Raw genomic sequence first — 13,014 nt, forward strand, 5'->3', positions numbered from 1 at the left:
GATCTAGAAGAGTGCCTTCATCTAAGGGGCTTTTCCCCTCAATTTATTTACTTACATGTGATTAATAATAAAAATAATTATCTTTTAAACTTGCATGACCATTGATTTTCGGGGTTATTTTTGCTATTTTACATCAAAACATGACAGGTTTGGTTTCCTGACCACATATATGAGAACAGAGTGATTTATACATTTAGTGTCATATTTAGCATCACTTTGTTAAATGATGCACTTTTTTTTACCACCATCATTTGCACATGTTAAAGAGAACCCCTCTAAATTAACCCTGCAAGTGAAAACTAAAATATTCTCTACAGAATGGCTTTTGGTATTTTCAATCAAAATAAAAAAAAAGAAAAGGAGGTTAAAAAAATTGTGCAGTTCGAGTTAGTTAAAATCTCAACTGAACAATAGATTTCTGCATTTTGATGAAAAATTACCATTCGATAATATGCTGAAGTTTTCACAACAATGACAGTAATATTTTAACTTCTGGTCTAACTTCTGGTTAAGCTCCATTTAATTGCAGAGGTCAGTGGTACACAGAGGCCAATTAGGTTAACTACTGAAGTGCTCTCCTTAGGAGTACCTTTGAATATAAATGGTGGAAAAATAACCAGAGCTTTTATCTATGATAAAATAATCTTATCTGTGTTGGTTCACTAAACAAAACAGTGAATTTTATTGTAAAAAGCACACTATGCAAGTTTGGGTTTCTCATTTTTTCCTTCCTTCAGCACTGCAGCATGTTTAGCACTGCAAGTGCCAGAACATTTCCAAGGTATAAATTCAGGCATCTAATAAAGAGCAGTAAACAGTCAAAGTGAAGGAAAAAAAAATGTTGGTATAACCAGTGGCAAGTACCCAGGAACTTGTGGTTTATAATGCACATTCATAATCTTTGTTGATTTTGCAGCAGTGGTAGAGATACAGGTGGTTTGGCCAAGTATCTGCTAGTTATTCAAATAGCTACAGGAATGAAAACAGAGCCAAGGGGCAAAACATTTAAAAAAATTATTTTCTTAATAATTGCATTTGTAAGGTTAACTCATGCTGAAGGGGGACTGTGGAAACAGGAGGAGAAAAGTTCTGACTTTGCATCTAGACTAACTGAAAGTCAGATTGGTCCTGATCCTCAGTCAGGGAGAGGGACAAAACTCTGAAGTCTTAACACCCTGAACTGCTGTCTGGAAGGACAGGCTTTTATTGCCTCTCTGATCTTGCTACCAATGTGTTTCTACCAATGACTGAAGTTAGTTCTAGTTGCAGGTCAGCTCTATGTATGCTTCAATGAAAAAAACCAAACAGTAAAAATGCTTACTGTGGAGTTATTAATGATTCTGTAAATGAACAAACCACCTCTCTCTACCACTGCCTTCCCTCACTTTATCCCATTTTTAACTGTAAGTCTCATCTCTTTTCTCCTGCAAGTTAAATCCAGTCAAATGCACAGTTGTGGCACTTGGCAGAGATGATCACAGCCCCCTCACATGCCTTGTCTCTACCTGGTGCCTCCACAGCCTGAGACTGATGGGATTTTCCTCAGAACATCAGCTTTCCTTTTTCTTGCTGTAGGTAAGGCAGCAACACTAATTTCTGCTGCTTCCAGGCCTCAGGTCAGTGCAGGAGGAGAATGAATGTATTCTGCTAGCCCGACTTTTGTAACAGTCTGGATCACACTATTCTGCATAAACAGAAAAGCTTAGATGAATTTTATGTCAGATATACTTACTCAAGAAGCCTCACAGTCTACTGTAATTCATGAGCCAAAATGAAAAAAATGCAAGGAAGGAAAGGAATCTGTTTGGCTTGATTTGTTGCCCACGTGCAAGCATCTGGTGTGATACAAAATGCCCTCAGGTACCTTTCCAAGTATCCAGCAGCTGGTCCAGAATGTCTTTGATCTCCAGTAGGGTCTCACCCACATCTGGAAGCCCCATGTGTAGGTCTCAGAAACCCTGGGACTCATCCACCAGGAGACAAAAGGAGACAAGTGGGGGATGAGTTTCAAAATGTTCTTTCAAGTCAGATTTTTAACCTAAGAACACCTTAGGATATCTCAGACCACAACAGATGCCTGCGTGGGCAACTGAATCAAATTCACTTGGTTTGGGGAAATTAAAAAAAAAATCTGGTAATATTCTAATAGATGTCCTCAAAGAGCCATGAAAGGTGAAAGGACAGGAACTTTTGTAATGCAATAGCAAGTTAAAAGGATGGCATTAAAAAGAAAAAAAGGAAAAAAGTATTTATTTTCAGTTTGGAAGATTCCTTTGAGGGGGAAATAAAACGGATGTAGGACCATGTGTTTTCAAGACAGGCAGAAGTGGCAGTGATATAGTATGCAGCCACTAATATACTTGCAAAGAACTAAAAAGAGGTAGAACTGATCATAAATGTAAATAATATGATACATAATTGGTAATAATATCCAACTATATTTCAACAACAGCAGAGCCTTAAAAGTATGAAAGCAAACACCAGACCCACATCTCTCTGAGGCAAAAAAAGGGGAAAATTTTAGTCCAGCTACATTTATCAGCTTAGTCCTCATAAATGTTGTGAATTATCTGTTTACCACCGTAAGATTAGAATCAAACCTTAAATTTTATTTTGTTGTGTAGGTCATATCAGAAGATCATAAAAATACTTTAAAATATTTAAGTGAGTTCAGTGCATACAGATCTACTGCAGGTATTTAGGAATGCTTCTGTGCTTGGTGGTTCAAGCTGGTATGATCACAGGAAGAATTATATTCAGCTTTCTTTATAAAGTTACTAGCAATTAGACTCATAGATACAGGGTTTCTTTTTAAATTTTAGCCTGAAATTACATTAGTAAATAAGGCAATATTCCTTAGGATATAATTGATTGTTTTTCCAGATTACAAGAGGAACATACCTCATCACAATAAAGGATAAGCTTTTCAAAACCAACTGAAAAACCTCAGAACTCTCCTAAAAGCTTACATGCTTCAGAAAAAAAAAATGCTATTGTATCTAGCTTTAACATGAGTAAGAGGAAAGGGATCTCATCTCCTCATGCCAGAAAAATGCAATTCAGAAAATTGCAAAAACTGCATAGCAACCTATCTGGGAAATCCTACCAATGTGTCCAATCTGTGCTTTGTGTCCATTTCTCATGGCAATCTTTTATCTGGGAACAAAGCCACAATTGCTGAAAGAGCTCTGCTTGTATAAAGTAACAGCGTGTCCAATAGGCAACAAAGGCTGGCTCAGTTCTCAGAACAAATAACCTGGCTGGCTCCAGATGAGCTTGCTCAAGGAACAGCAACAACACTTCCCTCCCACACAGAGCTGGGTGCCAGCACAGCCCAGACACCACCTGGATACCCAAGGAAACCTGTCCAGAACCAGGGGATGTGCCCAGCTCTGGGCTGGCCTGGATAAACAAATCAGAGGTTGTCATATGGGAGTTCACCTTTGAAGAGCTGACGTTCTAAGTTCTTCACACAGGACTGGCCAAGAGCAGTGGTTTTGCTTACCTTGATGATGACATCCAGCATCCAATATTTCAACTACTACTTACTGTGATAAGATGATAAATAAGGGACAGTAAAGTTATAGTTATTATTATTTTTAGGTGGTCAGACACTGAAAAGGATGGTGTATCTTGTTGATACCCAGAGAGAATATATGCATCACACATGAAGAGAACAGAATATATGACAGAATATTAGTGGCAATTGCCACTAATAAGGAATTATGTCACTCTACCTTATTTTTAAAAACAGACTTAAGCACATCAACAATCAGACAATGAATTTATTTGCAGGATACATTTATCATACATAGAAAACAATACTTATTGTTTGGTTAATTAAATAGAGAAAAAAGCAAAACAAAACCACAATACATTATTCAGTGTTCCATATATTTGTTAGCTGACATTTTCAAAATGAAGCTTTCTTTTTTTCCTGTCTTTTAAAAAACCCATGATCATGAACAATGCATAGTGGGAACAAAGGGTCTAGAAATCTAACATTCCACAGCTGTGAGTCAGTGTGAAAAATAAGGCCATGTAGAAGGAAAAAAAATCCCACAGTGAATTTCTAAACAATACATATTCCATTGACAGGCTTCAGATAAGATCAACTGAGTATATGAAATCTAAAAACAAAGCAATGTTAAGGAAAAGATGAATTTAAAATATTAACAAACAACTTGGAAATAGATTTTCCAAATAGGCTTGGAAATAGCCTCCAAACCTTCAACCAGTATCAATGAAGATCAATTATACTATGATGCTACGAAAACCATCCCAGGATGAACATCCAGAGGTGAGAAATACCCAAGTCCATTTTACAAAATATGCTTCAACTACTCATGCTACTTATCAGCACATATTTATTAAAGGAATGACAAAGTGTTAAGAAAAAAAGTTTGACCACCAGTCACTGAATGATTCAGTGAAGGGCTGGAAAACCTATCTTCCTGCTCTGAAATGTTAATTACAAGTTCTTTTCAGGTTTCATGACAATGTAAACGGAATGAAAGGAATTGCAGCGTCATATCCTGCTCTTTGTTCCTGTCCTTTCACACCAGGTCAGCAGTGTGAAAGTTTCATACAGCTGCCATGAACTCAAGTCCTTCACTGCCCTTAAGCGCTGCCATCTGCTCTTCACATGATGGAGTGGATGAGCCCAAGGACCAGAAGTCACAGAGCTGCTGTTTTGTGGCAGTCCCCAGTGCAAAGTTCCCAAATGCTGCATTGTGCAGGGTGTGTATCCCAGGTAACTCAGTCACATTAAATAACTAATTAGTAGAACATGTCACATGAAGTTCAGGATCAAGAGGGTATAAAATATTTGCCAATATTGGGTCTTACCTGTGTTAAGTTTCAAGATTCCTTATTCACAAAATTACAAGAACAAAGCTGAGGCAAGACTGCTTGTGGAAATTGGTCTGAATGCAGGTGTACAGAAAGCATATTTTACAAGTAACTTCTAATATCTAGAGTTTAACTCACATATTTTAAAAACAGTTAAATACAGACAAGGCTATATAAACCTTTATAAGCCTTCTTCATCTGTCATTAGTGATATCCAGATCTGTATGAAAGCTCTGAATTTGTAAGACAAACGTAATTTATTTAAAAAATATTCCTACAGGTCACCCTTTGACATCATGTAAAATGTATGGGAAGCTATGGGAATGCTGGGATTGCTCATGTGCTAAACTGAACAAAACATATCCTTATTAAAAGAAAGCTGAAACATCCTGACTGCCATGGAGAGTTCTGTCCTGAAAACTTTATTTCTTCACTATGCTCTGCAGAGCCTTGTTCATCCCAGTTCTCCAGAACAGCACAAACAGCAGCAGTAAAGAGTGAAGGCTGACCTTTTTTAGTTGCCCTGAAAAAGCTGTGTTTACCATGCTTGTAGCTGAGGCTTCACAGAAATAAAAAACATGCTTTAAACATCAGCTGAACAAAACTCATGCAGCTGTGGTTACATCATGACCCCACCACTTGTCTTCTGTTAATAAAGAAGTTAAGAATTGCTTTTGGGAAAAAAACACAAGTTTCTCTTTTTAAATCCAGAGAAAACCATAGAGAGAATTCACAGAGAGGTGGAAAAAGAAAAACAAAAGCCTACATTGCAAGATATGGAGGATTGCTGTAAACTATCCCTAAAAAAGCACTAATCCATCCTATGGCTATGTATGTATCTCTTATACAAATGTATGTGTACACACATATCCACAAATGTAGAATTATCACATTAACTATTAACATGGTTGTCACAAAAATTAATAACATGATCGTTTCATTCTAAATAAAAAGGATGAGTTAACACATTTTCCACTGTGGCTCATAATTTGGGATGACTAATCTGCAAGTTTGCCTATACTTTTTCTACTGAAGCCTCTTTTATTTAATTTGTACAGAAGCAAGCTGCTTTTAAATTCCCAAGTTAGCAAAGAGCATGTAACATCCCCCATGCTAAGGAGTTTTCCATTTTCATGTCATATCATGCACTATCAGAAAATGCTATGTAAATATTTGCTGATATAAAAAACAACTTCATTAAAAAAAAGTAGAACAATGATTATAATTATGGAATTCTTCTGGAAATTTTCAAACAAAAGCTAAGTATAACATTTCTGAATATTAGACATTACTTTTTCCATCTGATACAGATTTAAAATGCATAGTATATACATAAATAATAGCAGCCATCCAATCTTTAAGAGTGCTGTGTTTTATAGTCCAGTCAATATGCCCTAAAATTATATTGCTGGATTCTGTATTAAAGATTCTGAGGGGCTAATCAGAATAAAATGTAGAAGGATTTAATTTAAAGACTTCCTATTTTTACAAAAACAAAACACACATCAGAAATGCTGATGTAAAAATCCAACACACAAAAATCACTCTGTACTTTTGTGTTTTCTCTTGCTAAATAAATGGCCAAAACCCAAGGAAAAATTGTCCCAGTAAGTGTACATATGGCACATGCTTATCAGAATGTAATCCATATGTCAGGATTATAGAGAATGAAATGGACCCACTGAACAACTTCTTAAGAGAGTAGTCCAACCTGACTATTACCTTTGTCTACAATAATCTAAGATGTGCTGGGTCACCATTCATACTCAAGTTTGCCTGAAGTCTTGATCTAAAGAACCTGTACATGCCTCATTCAACCCTTACTCAGTCAAATTTTAGCATGTGGAGAAATGGACTCATGAATTATTTTTAAGCACTTCTAGTCCTCTCTCTTCCATACATGGTATCTAGGGTCTTTACAGTGCACTAGTGGGTCTGTTTTGCTAAAGCCATGTCTTCTCCACCCTCTTCTTCCTTATGAGGTCAGACACAGACTTAAGTTCTACTCAGTAGAACTGTGGCTTTCACTGACTGTGTAAAGTACACTGGCTTTAGCTTCATTTGATAAAACTTCATGTTTAGCTTCATTTGATAAAACTTCATACTAAACTTCATTTAGTAGCACACTAAATAACCAGGAACAGCCAGCCAGCCTCACTATAGCAGATGAAATTTGTGCATGTCAATTCAGAAGCTTTGGGTTTTCCCAAATCTGTTGCCTGCATTTCCATGAGAGGCACTATACTAAAAGATTGTTCCAAGCCATTGTAGTCAACATGAATAAATAAATATCAAACTTGACATGTTTTGAAAGTAAATATCCTGTCTTACTAAACTACCTTAAAACTTCTAAGTCCAAATTAATTTTTTGCACTGTAGATTGGATGATACAGAGGAAAGTGTTAAAGAGCCACTGAAAGGAAGAGCTCAGATCAAACAGCCACTGAGGTGAGAGGACAGTCTGGAACAGTCTCAGAGCCAGGCCTTGTGCAAGGACCAGGCTGCTCCTGTCCTCCTGCCCACTGAGGGATGGCAGAGTGGCCCATCTGCTACTCTGAAACCTCTCTGTGTTTCCAGGAGTGATGACTTACAGGGTGTAGTTTGCTTTTCCTTTCTTGTACTTTGTTTTACTTTTAATGGTCCCCAAAGGGGTCAGCTCACACTGGACTGAAGGATTCACCCTCTCCTACCAGGACCTGTCCCAGTTTGCCTGGGTTGAAATGACTGAAAAGGAGAGGCACAGGCCAGCCACCCCACAGAGGTGAACTTCAAGGGTCCACCCAGCCTGTGGCAGCACTGGAAGGGGATGTAAACTAGCCAACAACAAATAAATAAACATGGTTTCTCATTACTGTTTGCATCATTGTAGGAAAGGAGTGCATCTGAAGTGTGAAAGCTACTGTGCAAAAGTACACATCAGTGGGCAAATGCAAACATAACAGAGCTATGAATTTGTGCAGCAACACCAGGAACTGGGCTCAGCCCCCCTTTGAAATTACCCAGGCTTTCACCTCAAGTGCCAGAAGAATCTATTTTACCTGGTCCTGGATGTTTCAGTGCTCCCTGCAAGCCAGGATCTGTGAGCTTAGGTTCCACTTCAGTTCCTGGTAGAAAGGCCATTTCTGTAAAGCCTGTAAAGGAACTCTGAGCTGCAGCAGCTCCTATGGGGAACACTGTATGTATGAGGCAGAACTTGCAGGGTATTTTTCTAAAATTTTCTATTTCAAATATTTAGGCTCCCAAACCAGAGCATTTTTGTTTAGATCAGCCTATATTGAGGCAAGGCTCTGACTGAACCTGGTTTAGATAAACTAGGCAATATATCACAGGAGGAAAAGACATGAAATATATAATCCTTTTGGGTACAAAACATTGTAAACCTAAAGAACTTCAAAGCACATCAGACATACTTCAGTCAGTAAAACACTGACTGTCCTTCCACTTTGATTTAAGAACAAGGATATGGTCTGTATTCATCTCAGAAAGCAAAGCCAAATGTTTAAATAGTTCAAGTCACAATCATATTCTTCCTCTAAATAATTCATATCTAAGACAAGCTAAATATCATTGTTAGCTATCTTTGAACAGAATGAATCCTAGCAAAGGAAATTACACTTTGAAATATAGAAAACCATCAGTGAGTTACTGTACATATTGCATGCATAGCATTAGAAGATAGACACCATAAAAACAATAGGTTTCACTTTCAACTGTTAACAGGTAGAATACAGTATTATTTTCTGAGTAAAACACCACAAACATTACATATCACTTAGGAAAACTCTGCACAGCATACTTCAGCACTCAGGAACTAAATTTCAGTTATCTTGTAGCTATTGCTGACAAATATTGCCTTTAAAAAAACTTCAGCTGTGTCTGATAACATACAACTGAAAGTGTAAGCAACACAAACATGTGGGCTTTGTTATCCTCCCACATGCTTCATTTTTAGCAGACATTGGCACTCCTCATCTACATCCTGAGGACAACATTCCTCCAGTCATTTTGGCCAGGTGGAAAGGAAAGCCATTAACCCAAATGGCTGCTCTCTCCCCATTAATACATGGTAAGCATTTACCTAGCTTTTCCCCATTTTGAGACCAGACTTTAGGGCTTCTTAAAATCCAGTTTGGTAGAATACTAGACTAAAAAAAACCAAAACAAGTCACTGAAGACTATGCTGATTGAGAAATTATCAGAGCCCACACAGACAATTATTTAAATTATAAAATAAAACTGGTTTTTTATCCCACTTTACAAATGTTTCAGGCAAAATAATTCCCTTATTTTGAAATCTGAATTAATGAAGTCTGATTTTTTCCTATGAAATCTTAAATGAAATTTCTCCAGAATGAATACGGTGCTTAAAGAGTAAATAAAAAGGCCCCTAATTTTTCCTACTACATTTCCCATGACCACAGGCATGGTGCTATAAAGTTTTAAATTAAAACAGCAACCACCAGTTGAAAGTTGTTCTTTCAGTGTCATATTAAGGGAATTATTTCAATCTCAGTACTGGACACATTTTTAAATGTAATGTATTCATTATTTCTGTGTACTTTGAGAACTGATGGAAAAATATCCGATGTTCTATCGCGCCGTCACCATCCAAAGTCCCAGTGCAACATTGGCAGCCAAAAGAGCACTCCCAGCAAGCAAAATCAAAAAGCCAACAAGCTCTCTGTTTTGTTTTTCTACAATTAGGGAGCTCAGTGTGGCTTCCAGGAAGGAATTTAATATCCACTGACCATCCAAAGCGAAGCAGGGTACAGCGTTGATAACTGCCAGTGCTCCTGATAGTGAGATGAGGTACCTGGTTGAATGTAGTTAAGGTTCATTGCAAGTATCTGAGAAAATGTTAAAAAAAAGTAATAGAAAATAAAGATATATGTATTGTATTTCTAGTATGCAGAGAGAGACATACAAAGATTATTTTTCTAGCTACCATTCTGTTTCACAGAAATCATGTGAGTAAAATCAGCTTTATGCCATAACATACCCACTCAGGGAACTGCCTTTACAGATTTTTATTTTTTAAGAGCTAAGTTTGGATACTTAAACCTGCACTCACAATTTGAGTGAAAGCAGGAGACAGCAAAACCACCATCTTCTTTGCTTGCTTTGTGTGGTTTTGGAGGAAGGTTATAGCTCTGACACCATGTCTGAACTAAGAAGGTATTCTAGACCCAAGTATGAAATCATGATTAGGAATATTTTCCAAAACACACCCTAGTAAATGACTAGAATATCATCAGAAATCTGACCTATCTCTCCTACTTACCTGTTAGCCAGAAAAGCTGAGTGGATTTATGTACATGTGTATGCATGTGGGACTGAGGCACGGGCAGGTAAATTTGACTGCTGGTTAAAGGCTTGCTAACTGCAGTACCTACCTCCATCCTGAATGGCCTGGCAAGAACACACAGTCAGAGAGCAGCTGGGGCAGAGTGAACCTTGATGTGCTCTCAGAAAACAGGAGCTTATGTGGTACCTTTCCTCTGCTTCTATGGACTTGTTATTAAACTGAACTACACAGTTTAGTTATTCTATGGCCACGCATAAACATTTCAGCTCCTATGGCCAAGGTTACCCACATTCAAGTCTACTATCTATAAGTATGTGTATATATATAATCTTGTTCATTAATAAGCAAGAGCTAATTGAATTATCCTGTTTTTTGAACAGCTATTCTATTTTCTTTTGAAGAAAAAAAAAAAAAACAAAAACAAAACTGCCATATCCTCTTATTTAGTTCAGTATAATGACACAAAAAATAATAAAACTCTGATATTACAAAGCTAGCAAGCACACAGCTTTTTTCCTGACTTAAATTCAGGCTTACTTTGGCTTTCTTGTCACATCTGTTAAGGCTCACCCTCAAGAGTTAAAAAAAGCACTGACCAAAAATATGCTCTTAATCACAAGAAAGTGAGAGATTTCATTTTTAGCTTGGCACATGGACAATAATCAATGCAGAGATGGGATAAAGATGTCAAATCTCTACAGAAATATTTTAGGGCATCCTGTCTAAAATGACATCCAACTGAAGTTTTGTAGGTCACTAAATTCTGAACAGTTCCCTTCTTACCTTAAAAGAACAAACATACTTAAAGGATACTTGCAAAATGTCTCTATCACCACAGGCAGATCGATACTTAGAAAGTTTTGTCGTGGTACAAAACTGCTGAGACTTACTGAAATGATAATACACAAAGCATGAAAAGACATTCCAGGGTTATAACATTATGAATTTTAGATTATAATTTAGCAGAAAAATCACATGTGAAATGACCCTCTTCCAGGACAAATAATCAATCTCAATAAGGGTTTGATTGGGTTTTTTTGTTTTTACAGGAGTGCAGCTATTATATTTTTCTTAAACATGGCCACTGTCACAGTAAAGTCACTACACAAAGCACTATTAGCATTTCAGTAAAACTAGATCTAAAATAAATATTTTCAGAGGCATCTTTAGTCATAAAGACTCCACTGTATGATTCCAGTATTTTTCAAAGAAAAGAGATTATAGTTAGCAGACTTTTTCAACATATGCAGTCCACATGCATACAATGGGTGCACACAGTGGGTGTATTTTTTGGCCAGAAAAAAATTTCTCTGGCAGTACCTGCAGAAGATCCCCCTAACCTGAAGCTGATGTCATGGTGTACAGGAGAGGGGGAGATGGGGAGCAGAATTCTGGAGTCCCTCTGAGAAAGCAAAGGCTACGAGAGGATTCACAGCTGCATCACAGTGTGCCAGTTAGCTGATGCCTCAGGTTTTAGCTTTTTTATTTTTCAGATTCTGTACTGTTTCAGTGTGTAGTTCTGAGCTTCACATTTGGGGATGGTAAGCTCTCTTCACAGAGCAGGCAGACAAAACAATTCCTTCTCTGGCTGGGGACTAAGGACATCAGACCCAAATCTCAGGCCCAAGAGCATAAACGGTGGAATGAAGAGAGAAAATCAAGCAGTATAGGACTTCATAATCTAAAGCTATAATTGGACAATTAACTCCAATATGCCAATGGACCAGAACTTACAAAAGTGGGAGACCTTGTGACCAGTCATCCATTTTGTGACCATTTTAGGTTCATCTTGGGTGTAGCCCTGGCTGGCCTCTTGTACTGCCCAAGGTGTATCCATTGAGGCCTTTTAATAAATCCCTACTTTATTCTTTAACTCTGTCTAGCCTCTGTTCTAGATCAGCCTTCAAAGGGCATCATAGCCAGTACATAAATAGCTTCTCTTCTGTGTTCAGATGATAAGTGACTTCAAGATATAGCTTGGTGCAACTCAAAAACCTGGAGGTGGGACTTGGCATCCTTAAAAATAGTGACTGGAAAATTGCAGTGTGAAGGACCACATGATCTTGAATACTTTATTACGGTACAAACTGTTCTTTGAAGGTGTACATGAACCTTCGGTAGACTGCATGTCCAGTGTTTCTGAGAGATTCTTCAAGGCAAGTGCAGTAGTTTGAGACCTGCCAGAAGGCACTATGTTAGTACAGGGATGTTCCACCCATTCTGGGTCTGCCAGCACCAGGGACCATTTGAGAACCATTCTGTGATAGCTGCAAGAAAAATGCCTTTCCTACTAAAAGGAAGGCACAGCAGGCTCTTATCCCCAGAAGGAAGAGGCTAGAGTAAATTAGTGCAGAATTAGAAAACCACCTTGAGAATAAACTTGCAGAGAATCACCAATACTCTCTGTCTTTAAAGAATGACTTTAGATGTGAGTTGCTAGCCACAATGGCCTGAATTTTCCCTACCTATGTGGAGAATAGTTATAACCATAAGAAATACATACCTCACAGAGATATTGAAAGGCAAGAGTTCAAATCCCACTCAGTACAAACACCCCTTGGGAAAGGAACTTCCAAGGGCAGTTTAACCCACCCTTGGAGAAATTTTAACCATAGGCTAAGAGAACACTGGGAACATAACATACCAAAAGTAGTGCTAAGTATGTCTTAAGAGTGAGATCAGATTTCTTCAGGTTCACTAAAGAATTCAAGGACACAGTAACAAAGACAGGGGAAAGCAGTTCTAAAGTCACATAAGGCAGAGAATTATTGTCCATTCAGCCATATAAAGACATTTTCTTCTGTTAATAGATGCTCTTCTGAGAAGTCCAGCCAACAAACACACCATGGGTTGGAAAG

General features: G+C 37.7%; 1 protein-coding gene across 2 annotated transcripts in view; it reads right to left on the bottom strand.

Moving 5' to 3' along the window:
- Window positions 1–3,767: 3,767 nt before the first annotated feature.
- The window catches only part of MBTPS2 (membrane bound transcription factor peptidase, site 2), a 42,530-nt gene continuing 33,283 nt past the window's right edge, over window positions 3,768–13,014 (bottom strand). For both annotated transcript variants that reach the window (XM_071430400.1, XM_071430399.1), the window contains exons 10-11: window positions 10,970–11,045; window positions 3,768–9,664 (exon numbers count right to left, since the gene is read on the bottom strand). In XM_071430400.1, the coding sequence (XP_071286501.1) occupies window positions 9,442–9,664; window positions 10,970–11,045 (299 nt within the window). In that variant the 3' untranslated portion in view covers window positions 3,768–9,441. The remainder of the gene's footprint in view (window positions 9,665–10,969; window positions 11,046–13,014) is intronic.

The sequence above is a fragment of the Agelaius tricolor genome, unplaced genomic scaffold, assembly GCF_023055355.1.
Source record: "Agelaius tricolor isolate 1412-34295 unplaced genomic scaffold, bAgeTri1.0.p SCAF_7, whole genome shotgun sequence".
Taxonomy (NCBI): domain Eukaryota; kingdom Metazoa; phylum Chordata; class Aves; order Passeriformes; family Icteridae; genus Agelaius; species Agelaius tricolor.